Source organism: Artibeus jamaicensis, unplaced genomic scaffold (genome assembly GCF_021234435.1).
Source record: "Artibeus jamaicensis isolate MK-2021 breed Jamaican fruit bat unplaced genomic scaffold, CSHL_Jam_final contig_387, whole genome shotgun sequence".
Taxonomy (NCBI): Eukaryota; Metazoa; Chordata; class Mammalia; order Chiroptera; family Phyllostomidae; genus Artibeus; species Artibeus jamaicensis.
This window is the reverse complement of record NW_026521812.1, coordinates 1,557,733-1,577,261: the sequence shown is the minus strand read 5'-3', so window position 1 is coordinate 1,577,261 and position 19,529 is coordinate 1,557,733. Positions and strand designations below refer to the sequence as shown.

At 40.9% G+C, this 19,529-nt stretch overlaps 1 protein-coding gene across 1 annotated transcript in view; it reads left to right on the top strand.

Moving 5' to 3' along the window:
• Nucleotides 1–10,554: 10,554 nt before the first annotated feature.
• The window catches only part of PEX7 (peroxisomal biogenesis factor 7), a 68,482-nt gene continuing 59,507 nt past the window's right edge, over nt 10,555–19,529 (top strand). The window contains exons 1-3 of the mRNA XM_037148819.2: nt 10,555–10,743; nt 12,641–12,698; nt 13,562–13,712. Coding sequence (XP_037004714.1) covers nt 10,614–10,743; nt 12,641–12,698; nt 13,562–13,712 — 339 coding nt within the window. The 5' untranslated portion in view covers nt 10,555–10,613. The remainder of the gene's footprint in view (nt 10,744–12,640; nt 12,699–13,561; nt 13,713–19,529) is intronic.

Below are 19,529 nucleotides of genomic sequence, written 5' to 3'. Positions count from 1 at the left end.
ATCACCTCTGTTGTTAAGGTCACCTGGTGTGCAGCCATGCTGCTTGGTCTGTGCATGAAGAGGTGGCTTAAGCCAGGGATTTAGTTAGTCATTTATTGTCAATAATTATTGAACACCAGAGAGAGAGAGAGAAAGAGAGACTGGGGAAGGGGGAGAGAGATGCAAAGGATCAGAATCTATCATAATGGAGTACCAAAATGGTAAAGCAATATGTCCCAAAACACAAAGAACAGAGACTCCTGGTACTCAGTCCACTGCTTTCTCTGCTTTAAAAGAAAGCTATACTCATTATCAACTTATAAGTATTTTATTCACTACATTTGTCACAAAAAGGATATAACTTCTATAACCCCCCAAAACAGGGAAAATAGGAAAAACAATTTCAATTCTTACACGCTTTATTAGGCTTATGCTCTTTTCAAATTTAGAAGTTAATTTTTAGCGATAAGGTGGAATTGCAGAAAGTGTTCCATCCTAAAGAAGACTCTGGAAGAGGAATGGATTGGCTTGTGCAATAAGAAGGTAAAGACTTTTCCTGCGTAGGGGGCAGCTTTAAGAACACCCGGAAAAGTCTGTGGGTGTAGGGAACAAAAGGATCTTTCAGAAGAAATCTGCAGGCAATCCATGTTAGTGAGGTGGCGGAGGGGAGATTTTACTTTCTTTTTTAGCTTCTTGAAAGTTTTCTCTTTGAAGATTAGTGGAGAATAAAACTAAGTTCTAAAACCTTTCAATTTACTTAAGGACATCGATTGTCACTAAGTTTTGCTTGCAATGCACCATTCTTATTTACTTTTAAATTATGACAATTTTTTGGAGGAGATTTAAGTGTACAGCCAAACCGAGGGGAAGGTACCAAGATGTCCCTTATAGTGCCTGCATCCACACAGGTGTGCTCTTCCTCATTACCAACATGCACACCCCCTACTCCAGCATGGTGCATTTGGAGGAAAGAGCAAAAATAGGGAATATTTAGAAGGAAATTGCCTTTTTTAAAAGGCAGTTTAACTAAACTGCCCAAATTATTAACATTATAAATGTTGATGCATGAGAAAGGTGCCATTCTTGTTCTAACCAGTCTGGGATCAAACTTTAATAAATCTTCCCAGTCCTGCATCAATGCCTGGATGTACGTCTGGACCACCATATAACCAATTAACCCCTGAAGGACTCCTGCAGCCGGGTCACCTGATTACCCCTGAAGGAATCCCAAATACATCCTCCTGAGTTTCGTTATCCAAACCACAAGGAGGTGACCAGACCTCCGGGCACCCAACCTCTGGACCATCTGGCACCCACCTGACTGATAACCGCCCGGGATCAATTCTAGGACTAAGAATGCAGGACTGGTCATTCTCGACAATGTATTTGTTGCTACAAGAAATTTTAACTTTTCTTTCTTCTTTGGAACATTTCTGGGCTTTTGCCTGTATTTCCAGTTTGCAAACTCTAAGACCCTTGAGTAAATATCATGTATTTTTACACAGCTTGCAGATTCTGGTTGAGTTCATTTGATAATTTGTTACAATTGTTGAATCTACATTGATATGCCATAATCAACCAAAGTCCCTAGTTTACATTAGGGCTCATTTTTGGTGTTACATGTTCTATGAGTTTGGACTTGTATCCAACATTATGATATTATACAGAGTAAGTATTTCACTGCCCTGAAAATCCTCTGTGCTCTGCCTCATTGTCTCTCCCAACAATCTCTCACCCTGAACTCCCAACCCCTGGCAACCATGGATCTTTTTACCACGACAATAATTTTGCTTTTTCCAGCATGTCATGTGGCTGAAATTATACAGTATACAGCTTTTTCATATGGGCTTCTTTTACTTACTCATATGCATTTCAGTTTGCATGTCTTTTCATGGCTCGATAACTCATTTTGGGGGGTGAACTGTGTGCTGTTTTTTATCATGTTTTCAATGGAGAAACACACCATCTCTTCACAAAATAGCTCTCGAAAAATACAGGTAGTACAGATACAATAAAATAAAGCAAACTTCAGTCATGAGACACTACATACATCATGTAGAAGTAACTGCCCGATCTCCAGGTTATGAAGACTAGAGTTAAAAAGTCACTACATAGAAAAAGTCCAGGTTTCCAGCTTGACAAAACTTGAGTGCAGTTATATGAACTGTTTAATGAATGGAGTTTTCCCCGATGTGTAAACAAAATGACAAGACTCAATCTGTGCCTGGCAATTTTGGTCTAACTCTGAAGCTACACAGAACATGCAGACACCTTGTACACATCACCTGTTAGTATGACCATTTTTTTTTGACTCATTGCTTTTTGGCACTAAATAATATTCTATTGTCTGGATATACCTTAGTTTATCTGTTCACCTCTGAAGGATATCTTGACTCCTTCCCAATTTTGGCAATTATGAATAAAGCTGCTATAAACATCCATGTACAGATTTTCTGTGGAAATAAGTTTTCAACCACTGTGGGTAAACACCAAGGCAGGCAATTGCTGGATCATATGGTAAGAGGATATTTACCTGTACAAGAAACCACCAAACTGTCGTATTTCAAGGTGGCTGTACCCTTTTGTATTCCCATCAGCAATTTATGAGAGTTTCTGCTGCTCTGCAGCATTGTTAGCATTTGGTGTCAGCGTTCTTGATGTTGGCCATTCTTGTAGGTGTGTAGTGGTACCCAGTTCTCTTTACCATTCTCTAAGTCATTTGAGTTCCAGATCCTTCACTGTTCTTGCCCTTCTCAGGAAGCCCTATTTTATAAAGAAATTGAGGCTCAAAGAGATAAATTATTTGTTCGAAATTATGCAGTCAGCAACATCAGAGCTGAAATTTGTATTCATCATTATTTGCAATAAAGCGATTCCCAAAGCACTCCTTTTTTACAGTGAATCATGTTGTTCAATAAAACATCAAGGAGCCCAGGGGTTGTGAGAAGCATGCCAGACAACTTCAAAGATTTCTATATTTTTCAGATGAAAGCATGTCTGCCTTCTTGACCAAAAGGATTCAACAAATTTGAAAGAAATCGGCATTGTTTCTATCTTTCAGTTAATAAAAATGATAGCTTTTGAAGAATATGCCAAGCTTATTCTAAGAATATGCTATTTTCCAAAGCTAAGAAATCCAAGGCAGGTAATGAGCAGACTAGATTTCCAATGTGTGATACTCATATTTAAGATGACCATACACATTCCCTTTATACTTGGTAAATTGTTTCTGTACCAAAACTTCTTTTCCTTAAGAATATATAAACATGATACATAGTTCTGGGAAATAGCTTGGTACTGTCCTGCATATCTGCCTGAGGCAGTGAAAGGTATGTAGTAACCTAGGTTTGTGTTTATTGTAAATGGTTAAGATTTATGAAATGCCGAGTCAACTTACCAAGAATCCTGGAAATGAGTGATCCTGATTTGACTGTGATTCCTCCCGGAGGTCAATGCTGGGTCAGTGTATTCTGAGTCTTTATGCCACTTAGTCATGATGGGAATTATAGCTGACCCAAATTTCCTCATTGACATTTCCACTTGCTTAGCTCTGAAGTATAAAGTATGTGAGTTCCATTTCACTCTAGACTGAAGTAGCAGGAAAGTTCTGCTTTTCTTCCCAAACACACTCCCTCAGCTTTATAGAAGTCAGAAGTCCCAGTAGACTCACACAATAGACATTTCTGGCTTATGATTCTTTTATAGGAGCTATGTGGGCAGCAGCGTAGGAATTTTAACAGCCCCCAGGACACTACTTAACACATAAGAGCCATTGTTATTAATTCAAACTAACTGGATACAAAATAGGCTGAAATAGTAAAATACTTTAAATATATATATATATATCCATATATATACTTAAAAACCCTTTTAATTATAACAACTCAAATATATAAAAAATTATAGCAATAATACATGGAATTCCCATATGTCCTTTACCCAGATTCCCAAGTTTTTAACATTTTTATCACATTTATTTTATACTTCTATGGAGATAATAGAGCCCATAGTATTAGGCTCTGGTTAAGGAGTTTCCCCGGAGGGCAGGATTTAAGAAAGACAGAGTGCTTAGACAATCATATAGTTTACTAAGTGTTCCCCTGTTATTTCTAGTACCGCCCCCCGGCACCATACATAGGTATTACAACATTATTGACTAAAGTATAATTTAAAAGAATTTAAAAAATTTTTTGCATTAGGGAAAAAAAGAACAGGCTTGCTGTATCGTATTTCAAAATGTTTGCTCTTCCTTTTCCCTCTGCTGGAAGCACCAGGTTACTTTTCTCCAGCATTTCCTGTGGGAGCCTGGCTAGCCTCCTGGAGGTAAATCTCACAATACTGTGAGGTCCCTGCTATGACTGGGTCCTGCTAGACTTGTCCACACTGAGCCTGCAGCAATTTGTCAATCACAGGTCAGGCTTTCCTACTCCTGCACTGGTTCCGCAGTGCTTTCCGTGAGTGAGTCTCTGCTCTGGTAACTGGGACTCCCCGAGTCCACCCGTCTGTCTCTCTAATCTTGGGAGCAGAGGTTTGCCGTGTGTCCTCTCATCAATTATGGTTGTTGATTTTTAGTCTGCTCAGGTTTTCATTTGTTGTTAGGAAGTAGTGGTAACGTCTCAGCTCCTGACATGCAGAACTGGAAACTAAAGTTTGGACTTTAAAACAGCCTTTTTACTAACAACAACAACAACAAAAATACAGGCTTACAGAAAGGTTGCACAAATAATTCAGAGTAGTCCTATGTACCTTCATACAGATTCCCAAGTATGCATATTTTACCACATTTGCTTCATCTATCTACCTACATAATTTTCAAGTGCTTGAGATGCAGTATGTATTTCACAAAATCAAACCCAGATAAACAAAATATGGTCACCAAAATCAGAAATTTAGCATAGACAAAAAGCTATAACTAATCTAAAGACTTTTTTCAACTTTTGCTAATTGTCCTCTAATGTCCTTTGGAGAAAAAGAAAAATATCATTCTCATTCAGAATGTAAGGCAGGTCCACATGTTGCATTAGTCGCACTGTCTGTTTCGTGGACCTCCATGGGCAGCAGTTCTCTAGTCTTTGTCTACAGGAGACCGTTCTGCGTGGTGTGGGCACAGCTCCCACTTGGAAAGGCCAGTGGAAGGCAAGGTCCAATGCACAAAACCCATGCCCACGGATAGGTTTTCCTGTGAGGAATCACGCCTGCATTGTACCTAGGCCAATTTGAGACTTGCTTTTGCTACAATTCCCTCACCCTGAATTGAGGCAGAAAACGTTTGTTTACTGTGTATCTTTAAAGTAACTTCCTAAAATCCATGCTAAACCTTCTAAGGACTAGTATAACCAGTGCAACCACTTTTCCCTTTGAATTTGCAAATATCCTTCTTCTGTGATGTAATTAGCAACATCCTCTCCTTTGTTTTCTGTAAAAGGCAACCACCTAAAGCAAACCTGTGCATAGTAAATGAGGACCGTTGTCAATTTAATGTACTCAGAAAAGCAAGCTTATCTCCTCTTGAGAGAATAGCCATGCTGTCCCATTTCCTCCACAGGACTCGGTAGTCTGTGGGAATTTGTCTTATCTCATCCATAATGCCATGGACCCCGCAAGCTGGGTTTCACATCATTTGTCTGTTGTTACTTTGATATTTTTGAAGAGTACAGACCAGTTATTTGTAGAATGTTAATCAATTTGGATTTGCCTGATATTGCCTCATTATCTGAATTCCTCAGGTTATATAATCTGGGAAGAAACATCACAGAAGTGAAGACGTGCTCTTCCAAGCACGTCACTTCAGCAGCACATGAGGTTGGTTTGTGCCATTCCTGGTGATGTTTAACCACTTGCTGAAGGTGGTGTTTGCCAGGTTTCATTATTGTAAATTCACTAATTTTCCTTTTGTAACTAATAAGGATATTGCAGGAGAAATTTTAACATTATATTATTTTGTCTTTATACATCCTGCCACTACTTTTAACATCCATTGATGATTTTTTCCTAAAGCAATCTATGGTGATTGCCAAATGCTTATCTTGTAATTTCATCATGTCTTTTAGCTTTATTAACAGAAATTCTGCTGTATGAAAAACTTTCTTTCTCTCCTATTACTTATTCATTATCAGTATGGTTTCTTAAATTCTTATTTCATGCAGTACATTGTAATCCCTACTTATCAATATTTTAATTGGTCCAGGTGTGTCCAGGGAGCGCCCCCTCCAGCAGGTGCCTTTCCACAGTCTGTATAATTTTTTTGTGTGCACTTCCTTACTTTCTGGCAAAGTAACATATGCCAGGCTCTGCCATTATATATGAAATGAAATTGAAACATTTCTTAAGATTGTGAGTGTTTATTAAATTCCAAACTAACATTGAAGGTTTCATTGTGCTTCAAACACTAACTAAAGTGGTCACACTGTTTGCACCCTCCCCAAGCCTTTCAGATGTGGTGGCTACTTCCAGAAGGAAAATGCGGGGACCGGTGCATGTTTCGTTTTCCTCTTCAGGTCCAGACACTCATGGCTAGCTAGCCCGTGGCTCTTTGGTCTCTGTCACTGTGCATTAACAGAACGTCAGGGCTCCCTCTGTGCTTATTCAGCTAGGACAGTGGTTTAAATAAGAATTTAAGCTGTCCATACCTGACAAACAAAGTGACTGTAGCCCTCATGTTGACACTGATTCAGGAACTCACAGCCGGCTTGTGCCACCTTTGAAAACAGAGCCCCTGGGAGATGTGAAGGAAGTGACAGTGACTGATTTGGGATCAGGTTTACACAAGTGCAAAGGACATGAAAACAAACAAACATACCAGGTATATTCCGCTCAAATAGAAACTCCTGAGTTGGTTGAAGTAAGTCTGACATTTTGTATATTTACGTTTTAATACAAATGAAATATGTAACTGAAATCCAATTCTCAGATGTAATCTATAAAGCCATGGTAAAAATTAAACATGAGCCTGGTTCCAGATCCATAACTGGCAACCATTTCGCTAGGGGGGTAATTCAGTTCTGGTGGTCTCCTCTAGGTTCCGGAGGAGGGTGCTGTGTAATTCTTAGATCCTCACATCCAATGTCAATATTTTACGAATGATATCCCCTCCTGCATATCTTAAGAACCCCAGCTTGCTTTGCCTGGAGTGTATCCTTGTTTGCTCCCAATGTACAAGCCCCTGCCAGTGCTGAGTGCTTCTCAAATGCGTTTTTCTTCTCTGTCTTTGCTTTAGCCAACGAGTGAGAATCACCCAGAAGAGCTTGTTAAAATGCAGATTTCTAGGCCTTGGGATGTTGAATAAATATGTCCATGGGGTGTCCTAAGAATGTACATTATAAAAGTTACCAAATGCGATTCAGGGACGGGGACCTGAAATATGAGGAATACTGCCTGGGTGGTGAGGCAGGCACCCATGTCCCATCTCAGGTTCACGGGGAGGGGGCTGGCTAAGAATTTGGAGCTTGTGTGGTTTAGGGGGGAGAAGAGGCATATATAAGATTCTGTTTGCTTTTACACATCCACATTTTTACTGTCAATTGTTATTAATTAATAATTAGTTCATGTCTTACTTATTTTCTTCATTCAGTATGCCAGGACAATTGACTTGGTATTGATCTGTGTTTTTCCTTTCCCTATTCTGGTCAGATTAGCCATTGCCTCTGTGATCCTGACCTCAGGGCACGTGAAGGATTGCCATAGAAACTGCTCACAACCTTTAAACTCACTGAACAGAGTTTTGATGTGTTCTTGAGAAGGGGGAGGCAAGATATGACCATGTGAAGGGGCCGAGGGAAAGAGGGAAAGATTCTCCAGCTTGGAGATGTGCCAGCAGCTTGGTCCTGCTCGCTGGTAGGAGTGATTTCATGGGCCCCTCGGGTAAGTGGGAGACCATCTTAGTAGAGAAGAGACAACTGGGCCCTGCTTAGCTTCACGCATCACATGAAAATGCACCTTCCCTTGATATTTCAGACTGGCACAGGGAGCTATCTGTGGTGATCCTAACAGTCAGCAGATGAGAGAGACTCTTCACTGTTTGCCAGGCACTGTTTGAAGTGCTGACGATCCTACTGCTACAAACTTTACATTCTAGTGTCAGATTCTGGTGTGACCTCAGGGAGTGCCAGGAAACCCCAAACACCAATGAGCTTGAATTTTCTAACAGCCTGTGGGGATGGTGATTTAAGTTGTTGCAAGAAAATAAAGAGACCCTAGCTTGGTAGCTCAGTTGGTTAGAGCATCGTCCTGACATACCAAGGTTGTGGGTTAGATCCCAGATCAGGGCACATACAAGAAACAACCATGAGTGCACAGATTGATAGAATAACAGATCAATGTTTCTCTCTTTCTCTCAATCAATTAAAAAATGCTTTATTTCTTGAATTTTTGGATCTGTGCTAGCAAATTCTTTCCTGCTATAATAGTAATGGTTTTCATATTTTTAAAATGCATTATTATTTTTTATTTTGTAAAGATTTTATTTATTTATTTTTAGAGGGGAAAGGAGGGAGAAAAAGAGGGAGAGAAACATCAATGTGTGGTTGCCTCTCGCATTCCCCCTAGTGGGGGACCTGGCCTGCAACCCAGGCATGTGCTCTAATGGGAATTGAACCAGTGACCCTCTGCCTCTCAGGGTGGCACTCAAACAACTGACCCACATCAGCCAGGTCAGTTGTCATATTTTTGAATGCCTGCTATGTGCCAGGCACTGTAATAGATGCTTTTATCTTATTTTCTTTGATACTCTTTAAGAATTCTTTTGAGTCATTTTCCCCAAATAAGGACCAACTCTCAACCTGTCCATCTAAATATGTATCAAAAGGTAGTATGCAAATTCTCCCAACTTGAGCTGTATTCTTGAACAGATTAATTAATTAATAGGGTACATCTGGTCTGTCTCCTCCCATCTGTTCCCTGGCTCCTCTTCCTCTGCCAATTCTTACATCTGGTGTTTCCCCCAAGGTCTGTCTTTGGCTCTTTCCTTTTTTCATACCACTTTCCTGCTGGGTGAGGTCAATCCTTTCCATGGCTTACATATTTTCTATATGCACACAAGAACTCCCTGAGCTTCCGATTGGTATGTCCAATATGATATTCACATTAAATATGTTAATACCGGAGCTCATTTTCTTCCCAAACCTGCTCCTCCTCTCACAGTCCTGATTTCAGTGAATAGTACCTACATCCATCCAGGCATGTAAGTCAGAAATCTGAATGCCACCCCGGTTCCTCACAAATCATATCTTATGAGTTATTACCTTAAAAATCTCATCTGACTCTTACGTTCCATTCCCATTGCCATAATATTTGTTTAAAGTCTTATCTTTTGCTTGAACTATTGCTAAAATCTTTTAATTTGCCTCCCATTGCTAATCTCTGTCCTCCAGATTAGCATTGCCCAGATCTTTTAAAATGAAAATGCAGTAATTTGTTTTCTTACACTAAATGCCAAATGGTTCCATATTGTCTAAATTAGAGTAGAAATTCAGTTGCCTTGGTACAGCACATGGCTCTTCATGATCCAGCCCCAATACATCACCCTAATCCCTCCACCCAATATTCTTCACCATCCCCCTTCCATTTGGTTAAGCTGAGTCCTGGCAGTCACAATCATGCTGTTTTAGGTTTCTTGGGTTGTTCATGTTATTCTTACCCCTGCAATCACCTCCATCTTCTTGTCTATTTAAAGAAAACATCATTATCATTTACTCACCACAAACATCATCACCTCCTTTCTGACACTTTTCCTCCCATTCCTAGTACAATTTCCTTTTTAAAAATACCCCATACATATTTCTCATAGCACCTATATTACATTAATTATGCTTAACTGATGACATGTCTACTAGAATAATCTGCTGATGGCTTAGAGTCTATGTTATTGCTTTTGAATCCCAAGTGCCTAGCACTGTATTTGGTGTATAGTTAAGCTGACCATACAACTAGGTGTGTGCTGGTTCGCCTGGCTTACTTACTAACTGCACCCTTTCACTCTCAAAATTGTCTCGTTTGGCAAGTAGATTCTATATGGTCACCCTCCACATAGTGCATGGTTAGTAAATGTTTGAATGAATGAATGAATAAACGAATAAGTGAATGAATGGATAAGCCTTAGTTTTCCTTAATTAATCCTGTATCTGAGCACTTATTACTATACAATATATGTAGTGAGAATTTTTTTAAGTTAGTTGCCTATTATGTCTTTTTATCTTCACTTCACTCCTGCCTGATTTAATATTGGTTCAGGTTATCTTGAGCAACACAGCACTCAATTGCTTTTTGGATCGATGCATGATTTCAGTTTTCTGTAGCTTATCTCGTTCTATAATCATTAGGGGCATTTACTGGTGCCAGTCTTTCAAAGCTCAATTGACAATAAGAACCAGATAGCCCCACAGTGGAGGCTGATATGCAAAAACAAAAGTTGTCAGAATCTCCACCTAATCCACACTACCCTAGTTTATGTCATATGGCACTAATTTGTTTTGCCCAAAACAAAAATGGATTCTGCTGGCGTCAATGCCCTTCCATGTGCAGACCAATAGAAATCCGGTATTCAGGCACTGGCTGTCTTTATTTCCGGTTTGTCTTCCTGGGTCCCTAACTTCTTTGGTCGAGTCTGCCTCCGATTCCGGGCAGCTTCAGTGAGCGGGATGAACGCCGCTCACGGCGGATCAGTGCGGACCTTGCAGGTGCCTGGCCGCCACGGCTACGCTGCAGAGTTCTCCCCGTACCTGCCGGGCCGCCTGGCCTGCGCAGCCGCTCAGCACTACGGCATCGCGGGTGAGGCTGTGCCACGCCGCCTGGGCGGGGTGGGGGGAGGATACCAGCCTAGCCGGGCTTCTCCCGTACGTCGGAAAACATTTCCTCCAGTAGACTGCGCCTCAACTGAACACCAGGGGGAGCAGGAGATCCTGTCAGCCCCCGCTTCCTCTTTAGTGCAGTGTGGGAGAGTGTGGGGAATTGATCTGGGGAATTGATCTGGCCATTCCCCACACCGCCACCCCCCCACCCCCCGCATTTACCGTGCAGAAGTAGCATTTGGAAGACGCCTGGTGGCCCGTGTGTTAAGAATTCCTTAAGAGCGCACCAATTCCACTGCCAGCTGATGGCACCCACCACCCTTGACCACTTCCCGGCACACACCGCCCTAGAGAGAGAGGGCGTTTAGACTGTATAGCTCTTTTGATGGGTCTGACCGGTCTGGCCCGACCCCAGCACTTCCAAGGCCTTCCTCAGGGTCATCTCAGTACCTGTTAGTCGTCCACGTTCCCCACAGTCAGCAATCGGGCCGTCAGTCATAAATCAAGTGCCCCTGATTTAAGACTCCTCGCAATTGCCATTATGAAATTTATCCAAGTTGTGCTTTCACCGGTTATTCTACCAGGAGGGCTATATTTGCAAGTATATGTTTGGGGTTTAAGTCAGTTGTCTGTCATGGTCTAGATTGAAAGGCGGGGTTCCATTTTTTTTTTTTGCATTTTGTTCATTGTTTTCTGGCGGTTTTATTTTTTATTGTATTTTTTCCCATTACCATTTACCTCCCTCATATCCTCCCCCCCACTCCCGCGCAATCACCACACTGTTGTCCACTTCCATGAGTCCTTTTTCGCTGGATCCCACCCCCACCCCAGCCCCCACCCCCATCCCACAGCTGTCACCCTGCCCTCTATGAGTTTCTCTCTATTTTGCTTGTTCAGTTTGTTCTTTAGATTTTTCATGTGAGGAAGGGTTCCATTCTTAATTTTTCTTCTTTTAATTAATATCCTAATTAAAAGAATAGCTGCACATCCTTTGATGTATAGCTATTATTTACACATGGAAGATACGATACAAATCACTGCATGATGTCAGCTTTGGGAGCAGTTTTTGTTTGGTCCTTACAACCGAAAAAATAATGTAATTTCTAAAACTTGGAGAGAAATATTTGCTTTCTTTTATTTTCACCATTAGCTCTTACTGCTTGCATATTTAGATTTACTGTAATTGCCCACCAGTTAGGTTGAATACCCATGGGTTTCTGACATTTTGAAAGAAAACCTTTACAAAAACTTTATTGGAGTTGGCATTTTAAAAAATTAGTCATATTTAAATAAAAGGCCATACAGTACTATTCCCCACACACAGTTTCTATAACAAATATAACTTTTAAAATATGCTGGTCCCTTAGTAAAATAATTCTTCTTTGGGAGATAACATACATGTTGTCTTTAGCACTTTGCCACCAAGTATGTTGCAGATTCCACCAGGTATTTTGTTTTAAAGTCCCGTGTTGATGAATTTTTGATTTATTGGTGAGGCAGTGAGATGTAGTAGGAATAGAATCCTGGAGTTCTGTAAGCCAGAGGTTTGTTCCTGTACATAGGGGTGCTAACACCTATCCGGGAGGTTCAGGTGCCTGGCCCCTGCCTGGCCACAGAATTTGAACTCAAGTATCTCCTCTGGCAGGGCTGTCTGGATCCCAAGCATGGGTGCGATGATAAGTTTTATCCTTAATGATTGAAGCACAACACAGAAAGCCAGAAATAGGGAATACAACCTAATTTTGTATACCTGGTTTTGATAACTTTAGGAGGAAATTCATGGTGGTAAGTTAGGTACTCAGTGCTTGACCCCTCCTTGACCTTAGGTGGTCCCCTGGCAGGTTCAACAGCATGATCTCCACTTCTTTTCTCCTTAGGCTGTGGAACCCTGTTAATATTGGATCAAAATGAGTCTGGCCTTAGGCTCTTTAGAAGGTAAGCCGGTTTCTAACTGTTAACTTATGCATATCCTCTTTTGTTATTAGAGTCTTAATAGAATTAGGTTTTGAATCTTTTTTATCCATAAAGTTTAAAAATTTTTTTTTAATTTGCAATGTAAAAGAAACTTCAACATTTGCATAGTATAGAACTTATTTTTGCCATTAAGTTTGATCATCATTTTTCTATTAAAGCTCTAGTCTCTCAGTGTCCATTTAGATATTATAAAACTTAAACATAAAAAAATGAACTAGTAACTGTACTGCTGTATGATGTTTCTATCTTTGCTGTCTTCTTAATGTAGTTTAGCGTCACTCATTCAGTAGCTAATTATCCATTTTGCAGGTTATCTAGTGTTTCTTGCCCTTTCTTTCCACGCATGTCTTGTCTGCATGACTGTTGGACTCAGTCATGAGTTAGTCAGAGGGAGAGAGAGGAAAGGAAATACCGTCAGAAAATAACCACCTGCTCTTCACTCAGGTGAAAGATTTATGGGAAAAGTTGGGATTACTTCTCTCATTTAGTATTTTAAAGTGCTTGCTGGTCCTGCCTCTGAACCACAAAAACAGTGAGCACCCAGGTGTGGCAGCGTGCCTTCACGTAAATAGTGCTGTGTCTCCAGTGGGGAGAACTGATTTTAATCTAGCTGGGTAGTTTTCTAGTGGTACGAATGGACTACTCTGCTCACCTCCTTGAACTTGTTTCTGCGTGTTTCAAGTGCCTGTTCTACTTACTTCTCATAGTTGTGAAGACTAGGTGAGATAATGCATTAAAATATGATAAACTTAAAAAAACTATAGTTATTACTGTTATTTTATGTTCAGCTAGATTTTTTAAAGTTTAATTTTTTTCTGTGGTAGCTTTGACTGGAACGATGGTTTGTTTGACGTGACCTGGAGTGAGAACAATGAACACGTCCTGGTCACCTGTAGCGGGGACGGCTCGCTGCAGCTCTGGGACACTGCAAAAGCCGCAGGGCCACTGCAAGTCTACAAGGAGCACACTCAGGAGGTAGGAAGGGAAGCTTTCTGGGCTTATGGGTTTTCTTTGGATGAAATGCACGTGGGGACATAAACATGGGGAAATGTCTTTGTGGCACGTGTTACATGTACCTCTTGGCCTAAGGAGCTGGGAAAGAAGAACAGGACATGCTTCTCATTAGTCAGTGAAATGCCGCCAGTGGGAGCCTACTTTGGCACCAGTTCCTCCAGAGAGTCCCGTTGCTTTCTTTACAGGGGTCGGAATACGCCTGCCATACTCTGCCTCAAGGTGGAGGTAGGTGGACTTTTCACAGAGACGTCACAGGATTGCCTTTAGGTCTTCAGTAGGATGCCGAAGACTTTCAGAATATATGGGAGCAAAAGCATCGAACACTGAGTATGAGGCAGAGCTTACTGAGAGACTTTAAATCTAAATCTGGCTCATTTGTCTAGATATTGTGTGTGGGGGCGGGTAGCGCAGAAAACAGTTTGACCTTAAGTTGGTAAAATACATACTATGTTTTTAATGAACTCAATGGTAAAGACAAATTTTTCTTGAGGTAGAAATAGATCCTTTAAGTAAAAACTTGCAGATTTATTTTCCACAGAGCCTGGCCCATAGAAGGCCTTTAGTAAATGCTTATCAGATGCAAGAATGCTAGTCTTTTGGGATAAAAGATTCATTTTATGAGGATTCCAAACATCAGTTTATAGCTGTAGTTATTAAAAATCAGTACCTTTAAGATTGTGATGGAAAATAATGGAAAATTGTAGTTCCTCTGTTTTATTGTGAAGGCTGTTTGAATAAGTGTAGTTATAAATGATCATATTTTCATAGAATTGCTGAACATTAAAACAGTTTAAGAAGGAACTTTAGTTTCAGGATGTTCAATGCAAGATTTCCATAGAGCAAAATATCCAAAATTCAGACATTTTTGTGGTTTTTGCCATAATCTTTTTTTTTAAGATTTTTAAATTTATTTTTAGAGAGATGGGAAGAAAGGGAGAAAGAGGGAGAGAAACACATCAATGTGTGGTTGCTTCTCAAGAGCCCCTTCCTGGGGACCAGGCCTGCAACCCAGGCATGTGCCCCGACTAGAAATTGAACTCTTCACAGTCCAGTGCTCAATCCACTGAGCCACACCAGCCAGGGCAGGAACATTTGTTAATCTTGTTAAGTGTTAAAATGGCCTTGTGCTTAAGTTGAAAACCATTCTTATCTGCTGTAGTGTTTATGAGTGAAATTGTCTGGTGTTTAAATACTCCAGTAATCAGTCAGTTAGTGATGGGATAAAATGAGGTAGGAAAAATGTTGATTATTATAGGTGGTATATGTTGGGTACCTGGGGATATATTATGTGGTTTTGCTTACTTTTATTCACATTAAAATTTTTCTGTCGTGACAAATGAAAAAATTTTATTTCCCATTAAAAGAAGCATGTAGCCCTTTCTAATCACTCAGTAATTAAAAGTCAGTGTTCCTCTCCTTTATATTGATACACATAAATATGACGATTCCAGACATAGTTTTTCTTTGGTGATTTTTAATTAAATAGAACAACTTAAAAAAGGCAATACTATACAGTAGATTAAAAATGAGCTCTTTGGGAATGAGTTCCAGCGATAAAATTTGTCCTCTCAAACAGTTTTTGATTAGGTTTAGATTTCATAAAGCAGCGCAAAATATTGTTCAGTGGTTTTTCTTGTTGCAGTTTTTTCATTAATTTTCTTCACCACTGCCAAGAGTAATTTCATAAAATAGGCTTTTAGAGGACCCTGCTTTTAAGATAGAACTGTATTTCCCTCCTTTTTTATACTTAATCTGACCATTTGCCATGTCTCCTGTTTGAGAGATAGGAGAGGGGATTGGGAATAGGGAAGAGGTGGAAGAGGGGATGAAGAGGAGATGTGCCTTCCATTCAGGTGTGTTTCTCTGCCCCTTCAAAAAAAATTTGATTTACCCTGCTGTCTGCAAAGGACTGTGCTAGGCTTAGTCAGGCAGATGAACAAGTCAGGCAGGACCCTGCCCCGTCCAGGGGAAGAGGCTCCGGCTGCTGGCTATTTAATGTGGGCCGTGGTAAGTGCCGTGACCATACAGCGTGCTACAGAGGGGAGGCTCTTGTCTGGGGGAGGGACGGGGGAGGGGGCATGCTTGAGTCTGCTGGGGGAGTGGGGATTGACTAGGTGGCGAGGTCAGAGGAACAGTGCTAGGGGCAAAGGAAGGCTCGTGTTCCAAGGGGAAAGATTGAACCTATGTGCCCATAGCAGTTAGTTAGCATTTTGGCCTTTATGTTAAGATCAGTGGAAGGACATTGAAGATTCAAAATAATTTACTGTGAAATGTTTCATACATGTGAAATAGGTACACACAATTTATAAGGAACACTTGTATATTTATCATGTAGCTGAGGAAATAAAACCTTACTGATACCATGAAGCCCCTGGTTACTGATTGTGTCTTTCTGTCTCCTTTATTCTGATCCTATTCTTTTTCCGCCTTTTTTCCTTCCTTCCTTCCTTCTTCCCAGGAGCATCCACTATCCTGAGTTTTTATTTATATATTTTTTGTTTTTCCTCTCAGTTTTACTACATATGTATGCATCCCTAAGTCATGGGTAGTTTTGTGTGATTGTGATTTTTGGGTAGTAAGCCACAGCATGGATGAGTCTGAGTGCTGAGTGAGGGCTGTACATTGCAGGAACCAGAGAGTATGAAATGACTGAAGGGCTTTGTGTCGTGGGGGTGGGGAGCGACATTAATTTGTGTCTTGGGGGCGACATTATTTTCTGTGCAGTGTAGATATGGATGGAAGTGAGCAAGAATGGATGGGGGGGCAGTTAGAAGGGCGCTGTAATCCAGGTGGTAGTTTGTGGTTGATGGTTGTAGCCTCTAAAGAGAAATTACATACGAACTTGTAACCGTGGCCCTTTGGGCTCTTGTCCCTCCTATTTGACCTTGTTATTCCTTGAACATGACATGCTTATTTCCTGCTTCAAGGTCTTTTCTTCTACTGAAAAAGCCTCTCCTCAAATCTGTAGTTTTCTCTCCTACTGCACAGAGTTCTTTGCTGAGAGAAGTCTTCCCTGACCACTGTTGAGAAGTGACCTGCTACCCTTGTCACTGTTTTCTAGTTTCCTTACTTTGCTTTATTCTGCTTTGTAATTTTAAACAGTAACAACATGAAATTATATTTTTACTTATTTACAGACTGTTTTCTCCTCCTAAAATAGAAGATTTTAGGGTTGGGACTTTATCTGCCTTGTCTAGCATTGTATCTCCTCTCCCTGGCCCCAATCCATGCCTTGTATGTAGTAGGTGCTTGATTAATATTTCTTGAACAGATGAGTAAACTCACTTCAGGTTGGGATAATGGAATCCAGTCACCCCTTTTTGGTTGTCTCCCAAACATCTTTATGGCTCTAAACTTTTTACAGAGCTCGAGGTAAACACAAAACCCCCGTTCTTACCAGACATTTCCACTTGATTATCTTGCTGTCACCTCAAACTCAGTGTGTCTAAAATTATACCTTAGCTTTCTTCCTCCAGTCTTCCAGTTTTGGGAGTGCCACCATCCTTGACAGTCCCCAGGCATAAAACCTTGGTGTGAGCTTGCAGTGTACCCTAGTCCTAATCTCTTGGTGCTTCCTGTGCCCACGTATGTCTTTGGAGTGGTGGGCTTCTGGTCAGTGTTTACACTTCTGCTTCCTGCTGCTAACACTGTAGCCAGCCCTCAAGGCCCTGCTTGAATCCTTCTCTTCGTGGGATCAAGCTGAAGCTTCCATCCCAGCACCCCTTTTGGACTTACATACAGAGGTTTTGATTGTTTTTTAACACAATATTCTGACTTGTACTGTTGGTTACATGTCCTAATATTTTAAACTCAGTAAAGCAAATGAAGCATTATTGACTGAGTCACCTTTACTTCCTTCTCTATTATCCATTTTTAACCTCATCGTGTGTGTCCTGTCCTTAGTCTTGTCCTAGGCCCTAATGTGTGCCACGTTGTGTGTCAGATAAGACCGCTGGCAGGACGCTGCCATCCACACAGCTTCCTTACCGCCCATCTTCTCTTCTCGTTAGGGCTGGGTTCTCTCTGAGCCTGTGGAGGCTCTCACGGTTTTGAAAGGTGAGAAGGCATAAGGTTTCAAGTCCCACATTGTGCTGGAAATGTGTAGAGGCGTGGAGAGTGAGCTAGTGTTGTCAGTTTTTAGCTGTATTCAGTTATCTTTTAAAATGAAAACAGTAGCTCTTTTCAACTTCTCAGCAGTTACATAGTGTGAGGATAAATTCGGCTGGGTTAATTATTTTAATTCACATTTATTGTGAATTCACATCTATTGCAATGGGCATAGATGTACAAGATGTGTGGCAGTTATTTAATATGAATTTTCATAAAATATGGTAAATGCTGAATCAGAAGTGGGTACAAGATGCTGTTGTAATGCACAGAAGGAAGCATCTGAGTCACGGAGGGGTTCATCAGGGGAGGCTTATTCTGTGAAAGACATGATGGGGCCCAGTCTTGACATTTGAGCAGGAGTTCACTAGGTGGACAGGGGCTTTAAGTTCTTGGGTGTGTATAATCCATGAAAGCAAAATGAAATAAGTCTGGGCCCAGAGATGGCTCCAGTAAAGTGTGATACCGACAAGGGCCGCACTTGATTTCCTTCCTATTGCAGCTCCAGGTCACCAAGAAGTTCCAGTTCCACAGCGCCCTCCAGCAGGGTGCTGTAGAGACAGCCTAGCAGAGTGAAGGCGGGCGACCTGCAGCCCAGGCTCAGGTTTCAGCTCTGCAGCTTGCCAGCTTTGGGAATTTGAACCTCTGTGGGCTTTGGCATAGTATCTACCTCTACTTCATGGAAGTGTAGATTAAATGAAATAAAATACACAAAATACTTGTGGCAACACCCTGCATGCAGTAGGTGCTCCATAAAGATTTGCTTTTGTGGTTATTTTTGACTATTCATATCAGCCCAGAGCAGGGGTTGGCAAACTACTATGTCTGCTTGGGCCAAGGCCAAACCCAGCTCTCTGTCTGATTTGAAATAAAGTTTTATGGGAACACAGCCATGCTCATTCATTAAGTGTCATCTGTGGCTACTCTGGTACCCTACAAGGCTGAGTTTAGTTGTGACAGAGATCAAATGGTCCAGAAAGCCTAAAATACTTACTTGGCCCTAAAATTTGCTGAGCTCTGGCCCAGAGGATAAAGTCAAACTCTTCTGCTCTCAGAATCTTCAGTGATTGCTTCCAAACCCATCTTTTCCACCTGTAATTAACAGATGGCTGTAGCAGTCGTTGGTTTCTGCTGCACCTTCTGTCTGCTTTTCCGAGCTCTGTTACTGGACTGTGGTTTCTGTAGTGTTCCAACTGCTCTTTGCTCTTTTTCTGCGTGGACCTAGGCAGCAGCAGGGCCAGGACTAGGAGGGGCTGGGTGAGACACTCACCTTGAGTACCAAAATTAAGGGAGGTCTCTAAACTTAGTGGTCAAAATAAATAATCTCTTAATGCAGTGGTTTAAAAACCAAAACTAATGCAAAAATCTATGCTTAACAAAAATATCAATTTTAAATAAAGCAGTATTACTGATTTTTTTTGTTTTTACTCAGGCTCCAGCATGGCTCAGCTTAGCAGTAGGCAGCTGAGAACAGGGAACCCATACTTAAATGACTGCAAACTCCTGTTACTCTTGCTTCTTACCTAGATGTGGTAGTTCAAGTTTGCAGATTCAGAATAACCTGCTGATCATATTTAGTGACATGTACTCATATCCATGTCAGGACTACTTTCATAAAGTATAATTATGCACATATTTTGTTGACCTTAGCTTATAGTAGTAATCTGTATA